The sequence below is a fragment of the Clupea harengus genome, chromosome 19 (assembly GCF_900700415.2).
Source record: "Clupea harengus chromosome 19, Ch_v2.0.2, whole genome shotgun sequence".
NCBI lineage: Eukaryota > Metazoa > Chordata > Actinopteri > Clupeiformes > Clupeidae > Clupea > Clupea harengus.
In genome coordinates this window covers 8,176,850-8,202,484 of record NC_045170.1, presented here as the reverse complement: position 1 = coordinate 8,202,484, position 25,635 = coordinate 8,176,850, and the positions used below count along the sequence as shown (strand labels likewise).

General features: G+C 42.6%; 3 protein-coding genes across 3 annotated transcripts in view; all 3 read right to left on the bottom strand.

Moving 5' to 3' along the window:
• Window positions 1-3,752: 3,752 nt before the first annotated feature.
• On the bottom strand, window positions 3,753-6,130 carry LOC116225081 (ladderlectin-like). Its single transcript, XM_042710727.1, has 5 exons — window positions 6,076-6,130; window positions 4,801-4,898; window positions 4,517-4,633; window positions 4,232-4,351; window positions 3,753-3,824 (listed from the first exon to the last, which is right to left on the bottom strand). Exons 1-5 carry the CDS (start codon window positions 6,128-6,130, stop codon window positions 3,753-3,755), a joined length of 462 nt encoding a protein of 153 aa, XP_042566661.1.
• A 1,255-nt stretch (window positions 6,131-7,385) lies between these two features.
• On the bottom strand, window positions 7,386-14,702 carry LOC105905326 (ladderlectin-like). Its single transcript, XM_031586666.2, has 6 exons — window positions 14,518-14,702; window positions 14,209-14,259; window positions 13,829-13,926; window positions 13,555-13,689; window positions 7,842-7,937; window positions 7,386-7,457 (listed from the first exon to the last, which is right to left on the bottom strand). The coding sequence occupies exons 1-6, from the start codon at window positions 14,570-14,572 to the stop codon at window positions 7,386-7,388; spliced, it is 507 nt and encodes a 168-aa protein (XP_031442526.1). The 5' UTR covers window positions 14,573-14,702.
• A 3,246-nt stretch (window positions 14,703-17,948) lies between these two features.
• Window positions 17,949-25,635, bottom strand: part of grb10a (growth factor receptor-bound protein 10a) — a 123,792-nt gene continuing 116,105 nt past the window's right edge. Inside the window, exons 10-17 of the mRNA XM_031585681.2 lie at window positions 25,356-25,466; window positions 24,675-24,773; window positions 24,131-24,208; window positions 23,158-23,274; window positions 22,373-22,439; window positions 22,067-22,154; window positions 21,879-21,972; window positions 17,949-21,580 (exon numbers count right to left, since the gene is read on the bottom strand). Of these exons, the coding sequence (XP_031441541.1) occupies window positions 21,434-21,580; window positions 21,879-21,972; window positions 22,067-22,154; window positions 22,373-22,439; window positions 23,158-23,274; window positions 24,131-24,208; window positions 24,675-24,773; window positions 25,356-25,466 (801 nt within the window). The 3' untranslated portion in view covers window positions 17,949-21,433. The remainder of the gene's footprint in view (window positions 21,581-21,878; window positions 21,973-22,066; window positions 22,155-22,372; window positions 22,440-23,157; window positions 23,275-24,130; window positions 24,209-24,674; window positions 24,774-25,355; window positions 25,467-25,635) is intronic.

Sequence of the window (25,635 nt, the reverse complement as noted above, 5' to 3'; positions counted from 1 at the left end):
GTGAAAAGTGCTGAGAAGTGCAGATGTTTTTTTTTTTACCTGAAGCACATACAAGACCCAGAGAGAGGAGCAAAATGAATGTCATAGTCTTCATGGTGCCGGCCTCCTTGGAAAATGAGTCGTGTCCTTTAGTTTGGAGTCATGAGTTGCCTGCTGGAGTTGAGAGGATTATTTATATGGTGAAAGGTGGGCAGTCTTCAGTGTTGTGCACGTTCACACCTCTCATGAACTAGTTCAAAGTTCAGTTCATACAAGTAAACATGAATCGTTCACGTTCATAGTTCACCATTTAAATTCTGAACTAGTTCATAGTTCAGTTCATTTTTTTTTTTTTTTTTAAATTAGTATGTAGTACCATTTAAATAATGAATTATACAGGGAACTAATAATAATAACTTGCTCTTCAGCAATGATATGCTACTGGCTTAATCTCAGATCAACAAGGGCATGTACACTAAATGAAAGACCGCTCAAAAGTTAGCATAGGTAAACCCTGTAACACTCGTATTTGTACATTAGCAGCTTATGCTAAGCGAGTTCACGCAGTGCATCATGCTAGATCAATTAAGTGACAGTGCTCGTAACAATGATGAGAAAGCTAAACTATAACAAACACATAATGACAAGGTAGGCTACAAAGTCAAACTCACGTATACATGGACGCACACAACTTCAACAAAGTGCAACGTTCAATTATGTGAAAATATGCCCGAAGTTAACTGTAACTCCATCTAAATATGCCAAGAAGCGATATCAAAACATTGCACCGTGAGAAGTGGAGTCACATGACCAACGCAATTACCAAATATGGTCATTTACCGAAACATGGTCTGTCTGGGCAATTTAACAAATAATTACTATGGCCTTTTTAACAGGTAGCCTACTAAGCAACGACATGGTACAAGCATTCGATTTAGACAGCGTCTTTCCTCAGCAGAAGGAAAACATTCCGTAATGTTTTAGCTAGACCTCAGTGGCGCTGGACCTCAGATAATATGAACGTGTTCACCGTTCAAATTAATTATTTGTCATGAAGTTGCGTTCAGTTCATCGTTCTCATAAAAATGAACGTGTTCAATGAACGCGTTCTTTTGAACGCATTCATGCACAACACTGGCAGTCTTATGATATGCATCATAAACAGCTTGTGAATTGATGTCAAAGTTTTAGAAAAAAAGAAACTGGCACCTGCATGTGGAAAAAACCCCACGTGCTGCTCAAGCACCTGACCTCTGACTCGATGAGTGCCCTTTTTGCAGGATATTTTTGTCCCCTTCCTCCCCCTTCCACCCTGTGCAGTTCGGTTTCTTTTCTTCATGCCTCACCTGAATTGGATATAAAAAATGTTAGCCTATCTGTCAGCTATTTCTTGTGGAGCATTCATAAAGCTGAAGCCATAGGCTAATAGTTATGCTCTGACATGTCAAGGAGATGTTCAGCTTGATCCACCCCTTCATATATAGACTATGGGTTGTTATTATTATGTGCCTTAACCTATAACTCCTAGGTATACTACACTTGATTGATTGATAGATACAATGATTGATTGATTGATTGATTGATTGATTAAATGTAAAGAGTTAAAGAGGTGTGTAGGGTAAGTGTCCAATTATTATGATATATGTATGTGTAACCCTCATGAAATTAGGGCTACTAATATGAGTAGTGTAGTATAAATTATTGCCTAAAGAGGGCGCACTTTGCGTTCTGTTCAAGGGAACTCCCCGCGAACAAGAGATTCTTTTATCCTTCCAATATTTTCCCATGAGACGTGTGAGAAAGAAGCTCCCGGAATTCGACATCCAACTTGAGATGGTCAATTGAAGCAAATGCCTAGAATAATACCACACTGAAAACTCCGTTTGGTTTTTATGTACAGCAGAAGAATCTGAGAATCTGAATCCTGTGAACTTGATGATAAGATGGTGAGCTATACCCAGATTGTGGATGCGGTGTGGCCAACCGCATGATCCCGATCGAACCTGATTAGCAAACCACGAAACCATCAGGCAGGTAGTACACACACAGACCGGACCAGAACGGAACTCCCGGAACTTTCAAGCGCACACACACTGAAATGGACTGAAGGACCCTATCCTGGAACTTTCAAGAACACACACTGAAAATATCTATTCTTCCTTTTTTTATTTTTCACTGTTTTACACTGTGATTTGTGCATGACCACGTCTGAAACAATAAACTGGTCATTTGTTCAACTGTTCCTTGTCTAAGGCCTACCTCTCCTATGAACCTAGGCAGATATCTAGTACTTTTTCTATTACTAGCCCCAGACAAGTGCTACATATGCGATTGTGTTACTGTAGTATGTGTGTACAGTATGTAGATAGATAGATAGATGATTCAGTAAGTCCTCTGTAAGAACAAGCAGATCTGTGAAAGAGGAAAATGCCAATTTCAGTCTGTGTTCCCAACTAGAAGGGGTGTACACGGCCAGCAACGATGTTTAGGTAGGTGGCACGTGTCCAAGCAACAGCCACATGAAGACCAGGACTCAAGGTTTCTCAGCAGAACATCAAACTATCTCGGCCAGCTTGCCTTCTTCCCATAGTGCATCCTGCTGCCATCTCTTTCCCAGGTACAGGCCCGGCCACCTGTGATATAAATAACCCCGTTTGGTATAAAATAACCCAGACTCTGACCCAGTCGTCTAGTCATCACAATTTGGCCCTTGTCAAAGTCACTCATACCCTTACGCTTGCATATTTTTCCTGATTCCAACACATCAACTTCAAGAACTGACTGTTCACTTATTGCATAACATATCCCACCCCTTCACACGTGCAATTCTACCAAGATAATCAATGTTATTCACGTGTCAGTGTTTTTAATGTTGGGCTGATTGGTGTAAAAATCATTATTATGTTTACTTGCAAAAGGTAGTAGGGGAATAGGTTCTGTCTTGGAACTCTTTTTTTAACACCTCTTATTCCGCGGCCATGTCATGGCATCACATCATATAATAAACATTTACTAATAAAGGTGTACACAACAAGGAAATACACATGAAATAAAGAAACATTATTTGGCAATTTATCGTAAGATGTGCCCACGGCCAATGATTATGAAATAATTAACCAAGAGGATTGATGCGTTGTCAAATTTGAGAGATAGATAGAATACATAAATTGCATAACATAGAAAATAAATACAACTCAGCAGAGAAATAGTTTATCTAACCCCTTAATATCACATTATATCATGCTGTAGCTAGTTAAAGGCTAAGGTGAAGAGATACGTTCTTAGCTTTCTTTTAAAAATGTTTAGCGAGATGGCTTCCCTGATATCTAAAGGAAGTGTGTTCCATAGCTTTGGGGCGTAATTGACAAAGGCAGCTTAGGTTGAGACTTGTGAACTCTTCATGCATATAGCTTCTCACTAGTGATGAGCATTTGTCCTGCCACAGGTTTAACTCACTGAAACATTCTGATTCAAATAACATATTTAGATGGAGACTCGATTAAGTAATAAGCCTTGGTCAGCAGTGGCATGGTGACTGGATCTGGTTATCAAGTGGTGCACAGGAACATTGCTTTAGGCCTGCCACTGGTCTTTATGTATTAAAGATGCGTTTCTTCTTGTTTTATCCTTTTTAAGCCTGTTTCATTCTATAATGTGTCTATGTCTATGTTTTAACTAAGCGGATATTGCACTTTAACTGAAGGAACGGCCCTCAACAGGGTATTTCAGGTTTGTGCCAGTTTTCTGTCTCATGACCTCACTGCCTCACTACTTCAGCTGGAGGACACCTGAGACATGGCCATGCAGTAGCCCACCTCTGAGACTCTTTCAATGCCCTGACACCACTGCAAGCTACAGAATGCACAGATCCAGACACGTTTAATGATAAACATGTTCATCATTGTATTTTCATAGCACATTTCTAACACATGATATGAAATAAAATCTCTGATTGAAATTTCTTTTTAAATGTCAATTCAAAGATGTCAAAATATTTGAGTTGCATTGTCAATAAATTGCTGCTGGCTGGATACCACAACTGCCATGGCAACCAGTGAAAATATCAAACTGAAATAAGTCTTCTTGTACAGACGGATGGATATGTATATGAACAGTAATGATCGTTCCAATGCAGATCTCCTTCAGAGAGGGCATAAAATAAAACAAAACACCACATCACTAAGTGAATTTTTACACAGTACTTCACAGGAATAGTGGGCTGATGTGAGCAACTTTAAATAACTTAATGTACTTCACCTCCATTGTTCATATGTAGACAGTGTTCAGCACCACCTGCGTTATTGGGTTCGCCTGGGCCCCAGTGGAGGAATGCTCCAAATCGGGATCCATCACTCCAAAGCCAGAGTCTTTCCTGCACAGAGGAAGAGAAACCAGAGGTCAGACCGCCTCATTATCACCACCTGCTGGTGAATCTAGCCTAGTCTAGAAGGGCATCTGTATGACAAAGGATGTAAATTGTCATGTGTGCAGAGCCAATAAGATAATGTCACTGATTGAGGACAAGAATTAGCCTGACCTGCTGGGCGTCTGAACCACCAATCCAAGTCAACGGTGTACCATGAGTGAGTGTCACTATTAGTCCTTGAATAAAATTATATTCTGAAAGACTGTGCACAGACGCCAGATTACCCCCCTGCAATAAACAGAAGCGCTGGGGAAAAGAAATGAAGAATAATAGAAGAACGGAAAATAAGAAAAGTTACAACATACTGTATATGTATGCTCACATATTTTTGGTATTTGTTCACAAATGAAACAGTTGCATGCATTTGAGTAATTGTTTGTTTATTGTGAACCAACCTCTGCCTCTGCCCATGTCCTTGCAGTGTCGATGAACCTGAAGCAGCGTTCACCGTATTGTTGCCAACCCGCAGGACATTTGGGTATTCGTGAGCAAACTAGGGTTCAAAAAATGTAAAAGCTGAAATGGCTAGCTTGTATTTTTAATCTTTTTGTGAAAAACAGAAAATGTTACATATCACATTAGCCACCATCAGCTACCTTGTGCTGGGGCCTTGTTTTAAACCTACAGCACAAACTAGAATTTGTGCAACTACTCACCATCATAGATATTATATGACAGACACGGAAAATCTAAAAAATGCATCCTTTTGTGATGAAACAAGGATCTTACTGATAACAGGGCTAGGAAACAGAGAGAAATAAATACTTTTTTACCCTGAACATGGGAAGAATCATCAGTCTGGCTCTCTGAAGGGATAATACAACCAGTGGTAGAGATGAGTAAATACTATATTATCAATGTCATATTATCATACTATACTATATTATAGTCTATTACAATGATTAGTGCGCATTTGCAAATGCTGAACTGTGAAAAGTGCTGAGAAGTGCAGATGTTGTTTTTTTTACCTGAAGCACATACGAGACACAGAGAGAGGAGTAAAATGAATGTCATAGTCTTCATGGTGCTGGTCTCCTTGGAAAATGAGTCGGTGTACTTTAGTTTGGAGTCATGAGTTGTCTGCTGGAGTTGAGAGGATTATTTATATGGTGAAAGGTGGGCAGTCTGATGATGTGCATCATAAACAGTGAATTGATAATGTTATCTCAAAGTTTTATTAAACAAGGAACTGGCACATGCATGCAGATAGGCCCCACATGCTGCTCAAGCACCTGCCCTCTGACCTTTGACCTGATTTTTCACAAAATGCGGTTCTGATTATTTTCCTTCATGCCTCACCTGAATTGGATATCAAAAGTGTTAGCCTATCTGTGAGCTGTTTCTTGTGGAGCACTCATAAAGCTGTAGCCATAGGCTGATAGTTATGCTCTGACATGTCAAGGAGATGTTCAGCTTGATCCACCCCTTCATATATAAACTATGGATTATTAAAGGTGCCTTAACCTATAACTCATAGACCTACTTCAAATTATAGATAGATACATTGATAAATAGATAGGAAGAGAGAGAGAGAGAGAAAGAAAAAATTATAGATGGATAGATAGATAGACAGATTTAAGTCTCAAGTTTATTGTCATAGACTTGATAGAAATGGAAAGTCCAACACCTTCAACTCTCAAACCATTACTGAACACTTTTTGCAGTGTGACAGGGCGCCTTATCCTGCTGAAAGAGGCCACTGTCATCAGGGAACACCGTCACCATGAGGGATGTACACGGCCTGCAACGATGTTTAGGTAGGTGGCATGTGTCCAAGCAACAGCCACATGAAGACCAGGACCCAAGGTTTCTCAGCAGAACATCACACTGTCTCGGCCAGTTTGCCTTCTTCCCATAGTGCATCCTGCTGCCATCTCTTTCCCAGGTACAGGCCCGGCCATCCGTGATATAAAGAACCCCGTCTGATATAAAATAACCCAGACTCTGACCCAGTCGTCTAGTCATCACAATTGGGCCCTTGTCAAAGTCACTCATAAGTCACTCCCTTACGCTTGCATATTTTTCCTGATTCCAACACATCAACTTCAAGAACTGATTGTTCACTTGCTGCATAATATATCCCACCCCTTCACATGTGCCATTATACCAAGATAATCAATGTTATTCACATCACGTGTCAGTGGTTTTAATGTTGGGCTGATTGGTGTAAAAATCATTATTATGTTTACTTGCAAAAGGTGAGTAGGTTCTGTCTTGTGTAATTTTTTTTGTAACGCCCGCTATTCCGCGAACATGACACGGCATCGCATCATAATGAACATTTACTGATAAGGTTCACAACAAGGAAATACACATGAAATGAGGAAAAGATTTTTGGCAATTTACCGTAAAACGTGCCGACGGCCAATTACTATTTTTTAAAGCATTAGCCAAGAGGATTGATGTGTGTCAAATGTGAGAGCTTAGGTTAAGACTTGTGAACTTTTCATGCGCATAACTTCTCACTAGTGATGACTATTCGTCCTGCCACAGATTTAACTCACTGAAGCATTTGATTCAAATAACTCATTCAGATGGAGTCTCGATTAAGTAATAATTGAATTGGAAATTAATTTTGTGCAAATTCACTTTACTGTCCTCTGAAACTGCTTTCCACACTGCTATGAAGTCAAATTTGTGTTGTAAAATAATGTGAAATCCAAAGCTAATATTTGTCAGTTGATGTTATCAACAGAAATTGTTGGGAAGACTTCCTTGGTGCTGCCTTGGTCAGCAGTGGCATGGTGACTGGATCTGGGTATCAAGTGGTGCACAGGAACATTGTTTTAGGCCTGCCACTGGTCTTTATGTATTAGAGATGTGTTTCTTCTTGTTTTATCCTTTTTAAGCCTCTTTAATTTTATAATGTGTCTATGTATTAACTAAGCGGATATTGCACTATAACTGAAGGAACGGCCCTCAACAGGGTATTTCAGGTTTGTGCCAGTTTTCTGTCTCATGACCTCACTGCCTCACTACTTCAGCTGGAGGACACCTGAGACATGGCCATGCAGTAGCCCACCTCTGAGAGTCTTTCAATGCCTTGACACCACTGCAAGCTACAGAATGCACAGATCCACGTTTAGTGATAAACATGTTCATCATTTTATTTACATAGCACATTTCTAACATGATGCATGAGGTGCTTTGCATGGGAAATTATACAGATTACTAAAACAGATAGAATACCATAGCACACAGACTTTGAAGAGAAACAATGCAAATATTAAACTGAAATAACTCTTCTTGCACAGACGGATGGATGTGTTGTTGAACATTGGCTATCGTTCCAACGAAGATCTCCTTCAGAGAGGGCATAAAATAAACCAGAACACCACATCATCAAGTGAATTTGAACGTACTTCACAGAAATAGTGGGCTGATATGAGCAACTTTAAATAACTTAATGTAATTCACCTCCATAGTTCATATGTACACAGAACACCAGGTCATCATCTCCGTGATTGGGTTCGCCTGGGCTCCAGTGGACGAATGAAAATCGGGATCCATCACTCCAGAGCCAGAGTCCTTGCTGCACAGAAGAAGAGAAACCAGAGGTAAGACCTCCTCATTGTCACCACCTGCTGGTGAATCTAGCCTAGTCTAGAAGGGCATCTGTATGACAAAGGATGTAAATTGTCATGTGTGCAGAGCCAATAAGATAATGTCACTGATTTACACAAGAATTAGCCTGACCTGCTGGGCGTCTGAACCACCAATCCAAGTCACGGGTGAACCATTAGTGAGTGTCACTATTAGTCCTTGAATGAAATAATATTCTGAAAGACTGTGCACAGACGCCAGATTACCTCCCTGCAATAAACAGAAGCGCTGGGGAAAAGAAATAAAGAATAATAGAAGAAAGGAAAATAAGAAAGGTTACAACATATTTGCTCACTTATTTTTGCGATTTGTTCACAAATGAAACAGTTGCTTGACTTTGACTAATTGTTTGTGAACCAACCTCTGCCTCTGCCCATGACCTTGTAGTGTTTATAAACCTGAAGCAGCGTTCACCGTATTGTTGCCAATCCGCAGGACATGTGGAGTTTTGTGAGTAAACTAGGGTTAAAAAATGGAAAAGCTGAAATGGCTGGCATGTATTTTTAATCTTCCGTGAGAAACAGAAAACGTTACACATCACATTGGCCACCATCGGCTACCTTGTGCTGGGGCCTTGTTTTTAACCTACAGCCCAAACTGGAATTTGTGCAACTACTCACCATCATAGATATTATACACGACACACACGAGAAATACAAAAAATATTACTTTTATGATGAAACAAGGATCTTACTGACAACAGGGTTAGGAAGCAGAGAGAAAGAAATCGTTTTTGTATACCCTGAACATGGGGAGAATCATCAGTCCTGTTCTCTGAAGGGATAATGAGCTCTGGAATTACAACCACAGTTCAGGTTAAAACACACGTCACTAGAATGAGTCAGTATTTTAGAGAGTTGTAGTCATAGAATTTCCCTATTCTGTGGTTGGAATTTTTATGAAGCCAAGGCAACATGGTATATTACAACCAGTGGTAGAGATGAGAAAATACTATATTATCATTGTCATATTATCATACTGTAATATATTATAGTCTATTACAATGATTAGTGCTCATTTACAACTGCTGAAATGTGAAAAGTGCTGAGAAGTGCAGATGTTTTTTTTTTTACCTGAAGCACATACAAGACCCAGAGAGAGGAGCAAAATGAATGTCATAGTCTTCATGGTGCCGGCCTCCTTGGAAAATGAGTCGTGTCCTTTAGTTTGGAGTCATGAGTTGCCTGCTGGAGTTGAGAGGATTATTTATATGGTGAAAGGTGGGCAGTCTTCAGTGTTGTGCACGTTCACACCTCTCATGAACTAGTTCAAAGTTCAGTTCATACAAGTAAACATGAATCGTTCACGTTCATAGTTCACCATTTAAATTCTGAACTAGTTCATAGTTCAGTTCATTTTTTTTTTTTTTTTTAAATTAGTATGTAGTACCATTTAAATAATGAATTATACAGGGAACTAATAATAATAACTTGCTCTTCAGCAATGATATGCTACTGGCTTAATCTCAGATCAACAAGGGCATGTACACTAAATGAAAGACCGCTCAAAAGTTAGCATAGGTAAACCCTGTAACACTCGTATTTGTACATTAGCAGCTTATGCTAAGCGAGTTCACGCAGTGCATCATGCTAGATCAATTAAGTGACAGTGCTCGTAACAATGATGAGAAAGCTAAACTATAACAAACACATAATGACAAGGTAGGCTACAAAGTCAAACTCACGTATACATGGACGCACACAACTTCAACAAAGTGCAACGTTCAATTATGGAAAATATGCCCGAAGTTAACTGTAACTCCATCTAAATATGCCAAGAAGCGATATCAAAACATTGCACCGTGAGAAGTGGAGTCAAATGACCAACGCAATTACCAAATATGGTCATTTACCGAAACATGGTCTGTCTGGGCAATTTAACAAATAATTACTATGGCCTTTTTAACAGGTAGCCTACTAAGCAACGACATGGTACAAGCATTCGATTTAGACAGCGTCTTTCCTCAGCAGAAGGAAAACATTCCGTAATGTTTTAGCTAGACCTCAGTGGCGCTGGACCTCAGATAATATGAACGTGTTCACCGTTCAAATTCATTATTTGTCATGAAGTTGCGTTCAGTTCATCGTTCTCATAAAAATGAACGTGTTCAATGAACGCGTTCTTTTGAACGCATTCATGCACAACACTGGCAGTCTTATGATATGCATCATAAACAGCTTGTGAATTGATGTCAAAGTTTTAGAAAAAAAGAAACTGGCACCTGCATGTGGAAAAAACCCCACGTGCTGCTCAAGCACCTGACCTCTGACTCGATGAGTGCCCTTTTTGCAGGATATTTTTGTCCCCTTCCTCCCCCTTCCACCCTGTGCAGTTCGGTTTCTTTTCTTCATGCCTCACCTGAATTGGATATAAAAAATGTTAGCCTATCTGTCAGCTATTTCTTGTGGAGCATTCATAAAGCTGAAGCCATAGGCTAATAGTTATGCTCTGACATGTCAAGGAGATGTTCAGCTTGATCCACCCCTTCATATATAGACTATGGGTTGTTATTATTATGTGCCTTAACCTATAACTCCTAGGTATACTACACTTGATTGATTGATAGATACAATGATTGATTGATTGATTGATTGATTGATTAAATGTAAAGAGTTAAAGAGGTGTGTAGGGTAAGTGTCCAATTATTATGATATATGTATGTGTAACCCTCATGAAATTAGGGCTACTAATATGAGTAGTGTAGTATAAATTATTGCCTAAAGAGGGCGCACTTTGCGTTCTGTTCAAGGGAACTCCCCGCGAACAAGAGATTCTTTTATCCTTCCAATATTTTCCCATGAGACGTGTGAGAAAGAAGCTCCCGGAATTCGACATCCAACTTGAGATGGTCAATTGAAGCAAATGCCTAGAATAATACCACACTGAAAACTCCGTTTGGTTTTTATGTACAGCAGAAGAATCTGAGAATCTGAATCCTGTGAACTTGATGATAAGATGGTGAGCTATACCCAGATTGTGGATGCGGTGTGGCCAACCGCATGATCCCGATCGAACCTGATTAGCAAACCACGAAACCATCAGGCAGGTAGTACACACACAGACCGGACCAGAACGGAACTCCCGGAACTTTCAAGCGCACACACACTGAAATGGACTGAAGGACCCTATCCTGGAACTTTCAAGAACACACACTGAAAATATCTATTCTTCCTTTTTTTATTTTTCACTGTTTTACACTGTGATTTGTGCATGACCACGTCTGAAACAATAAACTGGTCATTTGTTCAACTGTTCCTTGTCTAAGGCCTACCTCTCCTATGAACCTAGGCAGATATCTAGTACTTTTTCTATTACTAGCCCCAGACAAGTGCTACATATGCGATTGTGTTACTGTAGTATGTGTGTACAGTATGTAGATAGATAGATAGATGATTCAGTAAGTCCTCTGTAAGAACAAGCAGATCTGTGAAAGAGGAAAATGCCAATTTCAGTCTGTGTTCCCAACTAGAAGGGGTGTACACGGCCAGCAACGATGTTTAGGTAGGTGGCACGTGTCCAAGCAACAGCCACATGAAGACCAGGACTCAAGGTTTCTCAGCAGAACATCAAACTATCTCGGCCAGCTTGCCTTCTTCCCATAGTGCATCCTGCTGCCATCTCTTTCCCAGGTACAGGCCCGGCCACCTGTGATATAAATAACCCCGTTTGGTATAAAATAACCCAGACTCTGACCCAGTCGTCTAGTCATCACAATTTGGCCCTTGTCAAAGTCACTCATACCCTTACGCTTGCATATTTTTCCTGATTCCAACACATCAACTTCAAGAACTGACTGTTCACTTATTGCATAACATATCCCACCCCTTCACACGTGCAATTCTACCAAGATAATCAATGTTATTCACGTGTCAGTGTTTTTAATGTTGGGCTGATTGGTGTAAAATCATTATTATGTTTACTTGCAAAAGGTAGTAGGGGAATAGGTTCTGTCTTGGAACTCTTTTTTTAACACCTCTTATTCCGCGGCCATGTCATGGCATCACATCATATAATAAACATTTACTAATAAAGGTGTACACAACAAGGAAATACACATGAAATAAAGAAACATTATTTGGCAATTTATCGTAAGATGTGCCCACGGCCAATGATTATGAAATAATTAACCAAGAGGATTGATGCGTTGTCAAATTTGAGAGATAGATAGAATACATAAATTGCATAACATAGAAAATAAATACAACTCAGCAGAGAAATAGTTTATCTAACCCCTTAATATCACATTATATCATGCTGTAGCTAGTTAAAGGCTAAGGTGAAGAGATACGTTCTTAGCTTTCTTTTAAAAATGTTTAGCGAGATGGCTTCCCTGATATCTAAAGGAAGTGTGTTCCATAGCTTTGGGGCGTAATTGACAAAGGCAGCTTAGGTTGAGACTTGTGAACTCTTCATGCATATAGCTTCTCACTAGTGATGAGCATTTGTCCTGCCACAGGTTTAACTCACTGAAACATTCTGATTCAAATAACATATTTAGATGGAGACTCGATTAAGTAATAAGCCTTGGTCAGCAGTGGCATGGTGACTGGATCTGGTTATCAAGTGGTGCACAGGAACATTGCTTTAGGCCTGCCACTGGTCTTTATGTATTAAAGATGCGTTTCTTCTTGTTTTATCCTTTTTAAGCCTGTTTCATTCTATAATGTGTCTATGTCTATGTTTTAACTAAGCGGATATTGCACTTTAACTGAAGGAACGGCCCTCAACAGGGTATTTCAGGTTTGTGCCAGTTTTCTGTCTCATGACCTCACTGCCTCACTACTTCAGCTGGAGGACACCTGAGACATGGCCATGCAGTAGCCCACCTCTGAGACTCTTTCAATGCCCTGACACCACTGCAAGCTACAGAATGCACAGATCCAGACACGTTTAATGATAAACATGTTCATCATTTTATTTACATAGCACATTTCTAACATGATGGGAAATAAAATCTCTGATTTAAATTTCTTTTAAAATGTCAATTCAAAGATGTCAAAATAGTTGAGATGCATTGTCAATAAATTGCTGCTGGCCTGAACCCACATCTGCCATTGCAACCAGTGGAAATATTAAACTGAAATAACTCTTCTTGCACAGACGGATGGATGTGCCACTGAACAGGGATAATCATTCCAACGCAGATCTCCTTCAGAGAGGGCATAAAATAAACCAAAACACCACATCACAAAGTGAATTTTTACGCAGTACTTCATAGAAATAGTGGGCTGATATGAGCAACTTTAAATAACTTAATGTAATTCACCTCCAAAGTTCATATGAAGACAGTGTTCAGCACTATTCAAGTTATCTGGTTGGCCTGGGCCCCAGTGGAGGAATGCTCCAAATCGGGATCCATCACTCCAAAACCAGAGTCCTTCCTGCACAGAGGAAGAGAAACCAGAAGTCAGACCTCCTCATTATCACCACCTGCTGGTGAATCTAGCCTCGTCTAGAAGGGCATCTGTATGACAAAGGATGTAAATTGTCATGTGTGCAGAGCCAATAAAATAATGTCACTGATTGAGGACAAGAATTAGCCTGACCTGCTGGGCGTCTGAACCACCAATCCAAGTCAACGGTGTGCCATGAGTGACTGTCACTATTAGTCCTTCAATAAAATAATATTCTGAAAGACTGTGCACAGACGCCAGATTACCTCCCTGCAGTAAACAGAAGCGCTGGGGAAAGAAATAAAACATAATAGAAGAAAGGAAAATAAGAAAAGTTACAACATATTTGCTCACTTATTTTTGGTATTTGTTCACAAATGAAACAGTTGCATGCATTTGACTAACTGTTTGTTTATTGTGAACTAACCTCTGCCTCTGCCCATGACCTTGCAGTGTCGATAAACCTGAAGCAGCGTTCACCGTATTGTTGCCAACCCGCAGGACATTTGGGGTTTCGTGAGTAAACTAGGGTTCAAAAAATTGAAAAGCTGAAATGGCTAGCTTGTATTTTTAATCTTTCTGTGAGAAACAGAAAACTTTACATATCACATTGGCTACCATCGGCTACCTTGTGCTGGGACCTTGTTTTTAACGTACAGCACAAACTGGAATTTGTGCAACTACTCACCATCAAAGATATTATATGACACACACGGAAAATAAAAAAAAAATGCATCCTTTTGTAATGAAACAAGGATCTTACTGATAACAAGGTTAGGAAGCAGAGAGAAATAAACAGTTTTTTACCCTGAACATGGGAAGAATCACCAGTCCTGTTCTCTGAAGGGATAATGAGCTCTGGAATTACAACCACAGTTCAGGTTAAAACACACGTCACTAGAATGAGTCAGTATTGTAGAGAGTTGTTATCATAGAATTTCCCTATTCTGTGGTTGGAATTTAAATGAAGCCTAGGCAACATGGTATAATACAACCAGTGGTAGAGATGAGAAAATACTATATTATCATACTATACTATATTATAGTCTATTACAATGATTAGTGCTCATTTACAAATGCTGAAATGTGAAAAGTGCAGATGTTTTTTTTTTTTACCTGAAGCACATACGAGACCCAGAGAGAGGAGTAAAATGAATATCATAGTCTTCATGGTGCCGACCTCCTTGGAAAATGAGTCGGTGTACTTTAGTTTGGAGTCATGAGTTGCCTGCTGGAGTTGAGAGCATTATTTATATGGTGAAAGGTGGGCAGTCTGATGATGTGCATCATAAACAGCTTGTGAATTGATAATGTTATCTCAAAGTTTTATTAAACAAGGAACAGGTACATGCATGCAAATAGGCCCCACATGCTGCTCAAGCACCTGCCCTCTGACCTTTGACCTGATTTCACAAAATGCGGTTCTGATTATTTTCCTTCATGTCTCACCTGAATTTGATATCAAAAACGTTAGCCTATCTGTCAGCTCTTTCTTGTGGAGCACTCATAAAGCTGTAGCCATAGGCTAATAGTTATGCTCTGACATGTCAAGGAGATGTAATGAAATTTAATATAATAAAATTATATTCTGAATTATTATTTAGTGGCACGGTGTCTTCGTCGGTCCCTGACCAAGACAGACGGTTCATCTCACCTGGTCCCCGGGCGCTTAAAAAAGCTGCCCACTGCTCCTGGGGTCCTGGAGGAAGGACAGTCCGGGATGGGATAAATGCAGAAGCTAAATTCACAAACGACCTCAGGCCTGCGTGTGCATGTGTGTGTGTGTGTGTGTGTCCTGTGTCGCCTCCATGTATTCACGTGTGTTGCAGTGTGTGGTGTGTCGCTTGTGCGATTAAAGTCTGACAATTATTATGTTCAGCTTTTTCCACCCCTTCATTGATAGACATTGATGGGTTATTATTAAAGGTGCCTTAACCTATAGGTCTACTACACTTGATTGATTGATAGATTTAACGTTTGATTGATTGATTGGTTAAAAGTTTACATAGTCCTATACATATACTTGATAACAATGCAAACATTGTTAGGCTCAGAGTCAACTCAACTTTCCATAGTCAGTAAAATAGGACGTAATAAGTGATTAAGATAAAACAGCATTTAGCCTGAAGTGCAAATAAGATATAAAGTAAAGTAACTAGTGGTAAGCACTGTAAAGAGTAAAAGAAGTGTGTAGGGTAAGGGTCCAATTATTGTGATATATGTATGCCATTGTGTTACTGTAGTATGTGTGTACAGTATGTAGATAGATAGATAGATAGATGATTCAGTCAGTCCTCTGTAAGAACAAACAGATCTGTGAAAGAGGAAAATGCCAATTTCAGTCTGTGTTCCCATTATTTCATAGCTCAGAGAACACACTGATCAGCCACATTAAAAGCACCTGCCTAATATTGTGTAGGTCTTCCATGGGCCGCCCAAAGAGCTGCAGCACATCTCACACACGCACACGCTTGAGATCTGGTGAATCTGGAAGCCAAGTCAATACCTTCAACTCTCAAACTTTTTGCAGTGTGGCAGGACTGCTAAAAGAGGCCACTGTCATCAAGGAACCGTTGCCATGAAGGATGAACACGGTCTGCAACGATGTTTAGGTGGGTGGCACGTGTCCAAGCAACAGCCACATGAAGACCAGGACCCAAGGTTTCTCAGCAGAACATCACACTGTCTCGGCCAGTTTGCCTTTATCCCATAGTGCATCCTGCTGCCATCTCTTTCCCCAGGTACAGGGCCAGCCATCCGCGATATAAAGAACCCCGTCTGAGATTAAAGAACCCAGACTCTGACCCAGTCGTCTAGTCATCACAATTGGGCCCTTCTAAACTCATAAACTTACTCTCGCATATTTTTCCTGATTCCAACACATCAACTTCAAGCACTGACTGTTCACTTGCTGCATAATATATCCCACCACTTCACATGTGCCATTGTACCATTGTAATCAATGTTATTCAAGTGTCAGTGGTTTTAATGTCTTGCTGATTGGTGTAAAAATATGTATTATGTCTACTTGCAAAAGGTTAAGAGGGGAGTAGGTGACATCTTTTTTTTTTTTACGCCCGCTATTCCGCAGCGATGTCATGGCAGCATATAATAAAGATTTACTGATAAGGTGTACAGAACAAGGGAATACACATGAAATAAGGAAACACTTTTTGGCAATTTACCGTAAGAACTGCCTACGGCTAATTAATCTTTTTGAAACGATTAACCAAGAGCTGTAATTCATACCGTGGCACACTGTTCCATCAACTGTAGTGGCGAGTGAGACGAGAAGAAAGTGCGTGCACTGATGGTAAAAGTTTTAAACGTAAACTAAGGTATGTCACAGCCTAAGCACATTTATTTGCATTTGTTTTAGGAATAAACGACTATACCGGTCGTCTAACAAACTACCAGCACTATTCCTTACAAGAGTAACAGCAGGGTACACATAATCCTACTAACTCCAGTCCCACAGAGGTGATGTAGGAACAGAGATGGGCTTATCATTCTCATTGGAAAGTTCTTTGCCACTATGTGTGTCACTTGTGTGATCAAACACATCAGAACTTACAGTATATGGGCATGTGTGTGTGTGAGTGTGAGTGTGAGAGTGTGTGTGTGTGTGAGAGAGAAAAATGCTGTAGGTGTAGCTCTGCATTCCCTCTGCTCTTGAGGGGCTTCAAAGCCACAATTTCAACCAGTTGTCTCCAGACCGTGAACGCCCATCAGCATGTGCCAAGTTCATGGCATGGAAATGACTCTAGCCTTAGCCTCAGAGGTCACAGCATCTATGGCCCTCCCAGCAAGTCAACAAAACATTCAAAAGCTTTCAAATGAAAACATGACTTTCAAGTCCCCCTCAGGACATTTGAATATGGCGGAGAGCTTTTAATGAGACATGAGGGACGTACCTCACTTCCTGAGTTCAACTACAAATTTAGAAGCGAATGAAAGGTCAAAGGTTAGTGATGGGGCCTCCAGGATGTCCATGTCATGGGCAGGGAAGAGAGACGGGAAGGCATGGAGAGGGAGGGGTGGGCAGAACACAGGGGTTTGTTTTGAATTTGATAAATAAATGTTATATAACATTTTATTTATTGTCTTGATAGTGCATTTGGGCTTCTGTTTGCTGCAAGGAGGAAACCTGGCGACTGTGCTGTGCATATTGAAGGCCACGTGAGGGTATTCATTTCTTCCATCCCCATTTGTGCAGTGAGCAGCATTCACCAGCAGATGGCGATAAGGCAGAGTCCTGACTAATGTCCTTTTAAAAAAACTAGCGGCGCGATGCCCACTGAAGCGATTGGTGTACTTCTGTGGACACGGTCTCCGCACGGTGTGGATGGGCAGTCCTTGCTGCAGCAGAATTTTTTGTCCAAACGGAGCACAAGTATCAGGGGAAAATGAAAAATGTAATTGTGCAGTTGAGACAACGACCCTAATCTCATACGTTGCCAGTTAAGCCTGTGTCCCATGTAACGGCGTTACGGATTGTATGCGCACACATAACACACACAACAAATTACACCACCATAATGTCATACTAGTGTTTATATCAACGTATTTTATTCTACTTACAATAAAACAGAATATATCAGTCCCTTATTTGTACAAAAATACCCGAGAGAGTGATAATAGTGATTGGGAAAACCAGTCAGCCATTTACCAAACCAAGCAAAGCGCGCTGAACACAGGAGTTGTATTTGAGGAAAAAACGAAACAAAACAAAACAAAAAAATAAAACCCGGATCATTTAGTATTCCCTGATACACCATGTTTTTTTTTTCTTCTCCATGTTCCTTTTATTTTTTTCCTAAGGAGTCCACAGTTGGTTTGTAGTGTGAGTAAACCATGGCGGGTGAATAAGGGCGGCATATACGCAGGCTCCGTGGAGTGGACCCTGGGGAGACACGCCTGCAGCGTGTGTGCGGCAGTGGAGTTGGCCATGATGGGAACGGGTGAATGTGGGGGGGACAAACGACAGAAGAATGTGACGTTGTATGCTCTGCTCTTCTCTAAGCTGTGGACAGCTATTGCACTAATGGCACCGGTGAATCTAGTCTGGTTTGGCCTGCAGTCTCCCATACGTATCAGACAAAAGGAACCCTAATCTGGCCAGAACCCCCGTCTCAAAGTCTGTCCAAGGAGGAGTGCTAACCTAGGTGACCTTTCACCTCTCGGTGCAAGACGCGCATGCACTGAGAGAGGGAGTTCTAGACCAGCACGTTGCTTAAGACACTTACTTAAGTGCGGGTCCTAGAAAACCGAGTCTGATCAAAAGACCAGCATCTATCAGGCCCTCTCAGAACCCTGAGCAGCTGAATTACATTCATGTCACAGACAGCAGAGCCCCCTGACCACAGTCCTCAGGGGGCCCCATGCCTTCAGGTTTCTCTCTCAGAACCCATCCTAAGCAGCCGCTTCTATTCGGTCCAAAGCTGCTGTTCTGTGTAATACACTTCTCATATGCAAAGGCATCCATAATACACCCCTAGTGATATGACATTAATAGTGGGTTCCTGAGACTAAAATGATCTGGGCTTTTGAGGGGAAGATATCTCTCTGACACGGGGCATGAGGGCCTGCCAAAGAAGACCTGAAAGCAGTGGGACCCCTCAGGATCAGGTCAAAACTGCCCTGACATTGACAGCTTCAATACAAGTGCGCAAGTGTAGTGTAGTGTAGTGTGTGTGTGTATATATGTAGTATAGTGTCTAGTGTAGTGTAGTGTAGTGTAGTGTAGTGTAGTGTAGCTGGAGGGAGTTAAGCACAGGGCAGAGCTTCAAGGCTTGACTGGATTTCAGCTTAGAGTTCTGGCCACATCACAATCTGGTTCATGAAGTCTTAAAAGATACCGTCGAGCTTATAAAGTCAGACTTTTCTCATGAAGTGATCCCATGAATCTGATACAGAGGCATGCTGTTAGTCCAGTTTCAGAGGCTAAAAATAAGCTTAATTTAATACTGTAATATACTCTTAAAAAAGTACATTTGTGACATACAAACAAAAACAGATAACTCAATATGCACACTGGATCAGAAAAAGAATATGCACAGAAAAATCAATCAATTAATCAGTCAAATCAATCATCATCTGCTGTGGGGGTTCCCACTCTTACATAGTGATCGGCCATCTAAAATACAGTGTTAGATCTACATCTTTTCCATAGCTTCACATACTTAAAGATATAGAGTCGTATGGATGGGTTTTAGTGAGTGCAGGTTTGAACCCTGCAGAGAAGCAGGAGACAGCTCTCACTAAACAGGAGGCCAGAGACGACCCTGCAAACACTGACGCACAAACAGCCTCTCTCACTCTCTCTCTCTCACTCTCACTCTCTTTCAAGGCTACCTTACTGTGTACATCGCTCTCTCTTGCGCACCAGCTCTCGTCCCCTCTCCCTTTTCAGACCCCCCCATTCTGTGATATGTTGTTGTCGAGCTAAGCTGGTGTGAGTCAAGTTGGTATTGCAATATTTAATTCAAGGTACAAAGTGTCTGTGTCAGTGTGTGTGTGTGTGTGTATGTCTGTATGTGTATGTGTATGTGTCTCTGTGTGTGTGTGTATGTATGTGTCTGTGTGTGTGTGTGTGTGTGTGTGATTGGTACTGGGGCTGGTGTTAATGGCAATCACAGCTCACCACCCAATTCTTCCACTCTCACCTCTGTAAAGACAACAGTTGGCATGGTTACATACAAGTGCTTGCTGCTGAAAACTGCTGTAAAGCTGCTCCAATGCAGACCCTGTGCAAACCCCACAATGGTGAGGGAGCCTTTGTATCCGAGTGTCTGGGGGACACCAGGGGTGTGACGAGTAGCCATCTGTCCCATGTTGTCTGGACCTCAACCAGCTACTAGCACCTGAGTTGACTGAGCCCCCCTACCACAACCCCCCCACACTCTAACCCCACCCCCACCCACCCCCATCCTTCGCTCTAAAGCCTGTCTTGTTTCAGCCTGATCCCAGACAACGGTTACCCCTGACAACTGTCGCCCTGACGCTTCTCTCATCTCTTCCCGGGACCGGCGCCGATGCCTTCCAGTGGCAGACGGCGGTGCTCTCCGGCCCCGTTCGCTCGTTCATGCGGTCAGCGCGCGAGCGTCCTGTCCAGAGCACTGGGCGATGCAGCAGGAGGAGGAGGAGGAGGAGGAGGAGGAGAAGGAAGAGGAAGAGGAGCAACAACGAGAGCGCAGCGTTTTCTGTCAAGTGGGAAAACCTGTTGTCATCTCAGGAGTGCAAAAAAATATATAGATATAGATATATTTATATATAAGTATATAGTTCAGCTATGAAACGAACTGTAATAAAATAAAATGAAGTCAAGTAAAGCAACACTTTACAAGTGGAAAAACAAAACAAAATAACAAAACAAACAATCAAACAAAAAAAGATGTGTAGAAGGTCCAGGCTGATATTGACAGTCAGACAGACAGACAGACAGACAGACAGAGAGACAGACAGACAGACTGACTGACTGACTGACAGACTGACGGCAGCAGCCCTGCGGATCTGCTCTTGCATTGCTCTGTAGTGGGTGACAGAACAGGAGGAGAAGAGAGGACAGGATAGAACCTCTGGGGTGAACCGGAGGATGATCTCCAGCGGAGAGCAGGATGATCCATCACTCAGGGAGAGCTGAGCCCAGCAGAGGAGGGGATGGGAGACGAGACGAGACGAGAGCACCGGAACTTTCCATCCCATCCACCGCTACCATCTCTCACATCCCCACCCTCCCACGTCCTCTTCCATGAATTTTCATCCAGTCCAGAAATATGTGTGTGTTAGAGAGAGAGAGAGAGAGAGAGAGAGAGAGAGAGAGAGAGAGAGAATCCTGTGTGCTGTCCTCAGCTTAGCGTCATCTGTGGGGAAGAGACAAATGCGTGCGCGAAACAGTCACCGCTGACAGCACACGACATAGAACAGAACCAGTCGATGAGCCGCGTGTGTCTGTCTGTTTTTGTAGGGGGTGGAAGGTCAGAGGAGAGGTCAGAGGTCAGGGATTGGGGATCTTCGGGGGTGGGTGGGGGGGTCATAAGGCCACCATGGTGCAGGGGTGTTTGAGTTTGCAGGGCAGCACGCCTCTGTTCAGCTGGTAGAACTCAACCAGATGGATCAGATCGCTGAATTTGGTGGCGCCGTCGTCAAGGCTGAAGAAGATTTGTCCATCTTCCTCAAACTGAGCGATAGGAAGGGGCAGAGGACCGAAGGAAACAGAGAGAAACAGGGAAGAGAGAAAGGAGGGAAAGAGGATGAGATGCATCAAATAAATCCCCCTTAAAAGAAATCTCTTTGTCTAAACAGTCCTTTAGCACGCGCACACACACACACACACACACACACACACACACACACACACACACACACACACACACACACACACACACACACACACACACACACACACACACACACACACACACACACACACACACACACACACACACACACACACACACACACACACAAATACTTACAGGTAAGATCTGGAAATGTTTGATTTTCTGGTGATGGCACAGTGTGAGAACAAAAGCCTTTGGGTTGCTCTGACTGTCTCGTATCAGGAACAACCTGACGGGGGGGAAAAAGAGCATCACTCAACCTCAAGTCGCCTTGACTAATGACACCACCTAGGGAATTGTGGGAAATGTAGTTCTGCTCATACCCGTCCACTTGGCCCTGCTGCATGATCATCTTGTGGGACTCCTCCCTCATGATGCGGCCGTGGAACCACAGCTGGGTCCGGTGGATAACTGCAGTCACACACAGCAGAGACGACACTTTGTGAGCGCATATATCAAATACTGAACATGGACAGGTTCATGAACAGAGACAAAATTTCAATGAAGGTGCAGAGTCTGCAGCTAGCAACATGCAGCTAGACAGATGGAGACAGACAGTCTACATGCAGACAGATGTGAGACAGACAGTTAGGCTGAGAGGCAGACAGGACAGGCTGCTGGGTGGATACCTGAGCTGAGAGAGGAAGGATGCAGGGGGCTGGGGCTTCCTAAAACATTCATCCTCTGACTCCGTTTCTGCAAACAAAAACAAGAACCAGAACAAAGGGACTGAGTCAGAAACGCCATGACAACAAAGGGACTGTGTCAGAAACGCCATGACAACAAAGGGACTGAGTCAGAAACGCCATGACAACAAAGGGACTGAGTCAGAAACGCCATGACAACAAAGGGACTGAGTCAGAAACGCCATGACAGGGAGAAAAGAATGAAGGACAAACTGTGTGGATATCCTTCTGTCCGTGTGCCTGTGTGTGTGTGAGACAGTTTCTGTGTATGTAAGTGAGTTTGTTTGTGTGTGTGTGTGTGTGTGTGTGAGTGTGTGTGTGTGTGTGTGTGTATGTGTGTGTGTGTGTGTGTGTGTAAGAGAGAATTTGTATGTGTAAGAGTGAGTTTGTGTGTGTGTGTCTGTGTGTGAGAGAGAGTTTGTTTGTGTGTGTGTGTAAGAGAGTTTGTGTGTATGTGTGTGTGTGTGTGAGAGAGACAATTTGTATGTGTAAGAGTGAGTTTGTGTGTGTGTGTGTGTGTGAAAGTTTGTTTGTGTGTGTGTGTGTCTGTAAGAGAGAGTTTGTGTGAGTGTGTGTGTGTGCGTGCGTGCGTGTGCGTGTGTGTGTGTGTGTGAGAGGTTGTGTGTGCGTGTGTGAGAGGTTGTGTGCGTGTGTTTGTGTGTGTGTGTGTGTGTGTGTGTGTGAGAGGTTGTGTGTGTGTGTGTGTGTGCACGCACGTACGCACTCACCCTCCAGCTGTGCCCCTCCTCCAAGGCAGCACTCTGGGCCTCCACTGGGTTGTCAATCACTCTCCCTGTCCTCCCGGAGAAGTCCATGGCGACCAGAGAGTTCTCAGACACACTCCGCTGGAGAGAGACACACAGAAACACACACACACACACAGTCTCAGGTCACTCAGCCTTTAGAATCAGACGGTCTCAGCCAACACACTCTCTGAGCTCTAAGCCATGATTGCAGGGTCCACTTATGAAACGAAATGCATCAGGCTTGGATGACATCACCATACCATTAGTGCAGCACTAGCAGGCCTGATGCGTTGTCAAATTTGAGAGCTTAGGTTAAGACTTGTGAGCTCTTCATGCACATAGATTCTCACTAGTGATGAGCATTTGCCCTGCCACAGGTACAACTCACTGAAGCATTCTGATTCAAATATCTTATTCAGACGGAGACTCGATTAAGGAATAATTGAATTTGAAATCAATTTTGTGCAAATTCACTTTACTGTGTTAGCTGTTCTCTGAAACAGTGCTGTGAAGTAATCGCGTGCCAACGCCACGGTGGAATCAGACATCAGCCACGCAGAACATGCGTTAAACACTACACACTCACACACACACACCCTGTGTGCGAGGCAATCACAGATGAACGCTCCATTAACGCTGAAAAGAAGCATGTTTCCGCGGCGATTGCGCCACAAATTAACCCTGGGTCCACGCCGCGGGCGACAAGCGGGGATAACCCGGGCCGGACACGCAGTGCTTGAAGCTCATTACTCTTAGCCCACTGGCTAAAGCCCACTTTTTTTTCAAATGCCACCCAAATGCACATACCATAGCCTCCCAGAGCCCCTAACGCTAGCAGCCCAGGGTACCTCTAATGGGAGCCAGCAGACTATACATAACTCTAAGAGCTTAATCAGATTGGGAGCGCAGAGGGACGAGGAGGAGTGGACGGAGTGGACGGTGAGGTGGGCCTTACCACTGGAGCAGAGAAGGGGGCCAGTGGGGATTTCCTCTGCTGAGGGATCTTATAGTTCTGGTAGAGAAGGATCCCGTACTGCAAACAATCACACACACACACACACACACACACACATTACACAGCAGCCTTAGAATTCAAATAATTCAAATGATAAAAAAACAATCACCTTGAGAAAAAGCTGGGGAATCAAAGTTCATGGAAGTCAAAGTCTATGCTAGTGTGTCAGCCATTGGGTTGCAAACATGATTGCAGTCCTCAGTCAGGAGGTCAGAAATAAGACCAATGTTGAAGTGGCCACTGGCCCAATGAGTGAAGGAGCCAAATTATAATGCTACTTGTATTGCCAGTACCTCAACCTCTCTACGTCTAATACACTGTGTGTGTTTGTGTGTGTGTCTGTATACACTGACATGTGCATGTATGGATTCAGTGATTTAAAGCCATATAATCCAGTAGATTCTGCTTTCAATGTTGTTAGGGAGTTTGTGTGTGTGTGTGTGTGTGTGTGTGTGTGTGTGTGTGTGTGTGTGTGTGTGTGTACCTTCAGCAGTCTGAAAGCCGTCATCCAGCATGTCCTGCTCTGCTCATCTTCAGCACACAGCATCCTCAGCTCCTTCACATCACTGCGAACTTTACTTGGCTGTGAAATCAATCAGAGCTCAGTCAGTCAATCAATCAGTCAGTCAGTCAATCAATCACCCATCAGATCAACCTATCACAGATCTATCATGACATTAGCCTAATCAGTGACATCATCTGATTGAAAAGATATTACATCCATCAACTACCAACAATTATTAAATAACTAGACTAAGGAAGTCGTCACATCACAGGCAGGATCAGTGCGTGAGGGAGTTCACTTCACTTCAAAAGCTAAGTCATAACTGGGGCTCTGCCTCACATGGTTACACTCAGGCCAGTGTGGTGGAATAATCTCACACACACACACACACACACACACACACACACACACACACACACACACACACACACACACACACACACACACACACACACACACACACACACACACACACACACACACACACACACACACACAGAGACACACTCACAAATTCCCAGAGCCCCATGTACGCAGACATGAGTACACAAAGGCTCTGAGATCAAAGCGGGTGTTGGCTCAGCTTTTCAGGCCTGCTCGAGCCGTGCATCCACATGTCTTAGAGCGAGTCCACAGTGGCTGAGGCGTCGGCTGGCGTACCTTGATGCAGAACTGGTAGTCTGTGGGCGCGTTGTGCATCTTCCTGCCTGTCGTCACACTGTACGCGTTGCTCTCCTCCAGATCCGACAGTAACTGCAGATGCCTGGGCTCCTGCGGGGAAACATGACACGGGCTCAATCACAATGGTCCTACACACACACACACACACACACACACACACACACACACACTTCTTTCCATTTGAATTATTACCGTAATAATATGAATTTTTTTTTCTGTTTCACATGCCTGTTCCATTATCCACCATTGGATGCCTGGA

Bases quoted from the DNA above. Each gene is read 5' to 3' on its own strand.
- LOC105905326 (XM_031586666.2), bottom strand. From the start codon at position 14,572: ATGAAGACTATGATATTCATTTTACTCCTCTCTCTGGGTCTCGTATGT. The intron at 14,260-14,517 runs GTAAAAAAAAAA...TTGTAATTCCAG, and splicing joins GGGTCTCGTATGTGCTTCAG to AGCTCATTATCCCTTCAGAG. The intron at 7,938-13,554 runs GTCAGGCTAATT...TCTTCTGTGCAG, and splicing joins GTGGTTCAGACGCCCAGCAG to CAAGGACTCTGGCTCTGGAG.
- LOC116225081 (XM_042710727.1), bottom strand. From the start codon at position 6,130: ATGGTGACGGTGTTCCCTGATGACAGTGGCCTCTTTCAGCAGGATAAG. The intron at 4,352-4,516 runs GTCAGGCTAATT...TCCTCTGTGCAG, and splicing joins GTGGTTCAGACGCCCAGCAG to GAAAGACTCTGGCTTTGGAG. The intron at 3,825-4,231 runs GTACATTAAGTT...TGTAGCTTGCAG, and splicing joins ATATGAACAATGGAGGTGAA to TGGTGTCAGGGCATTGAAAG.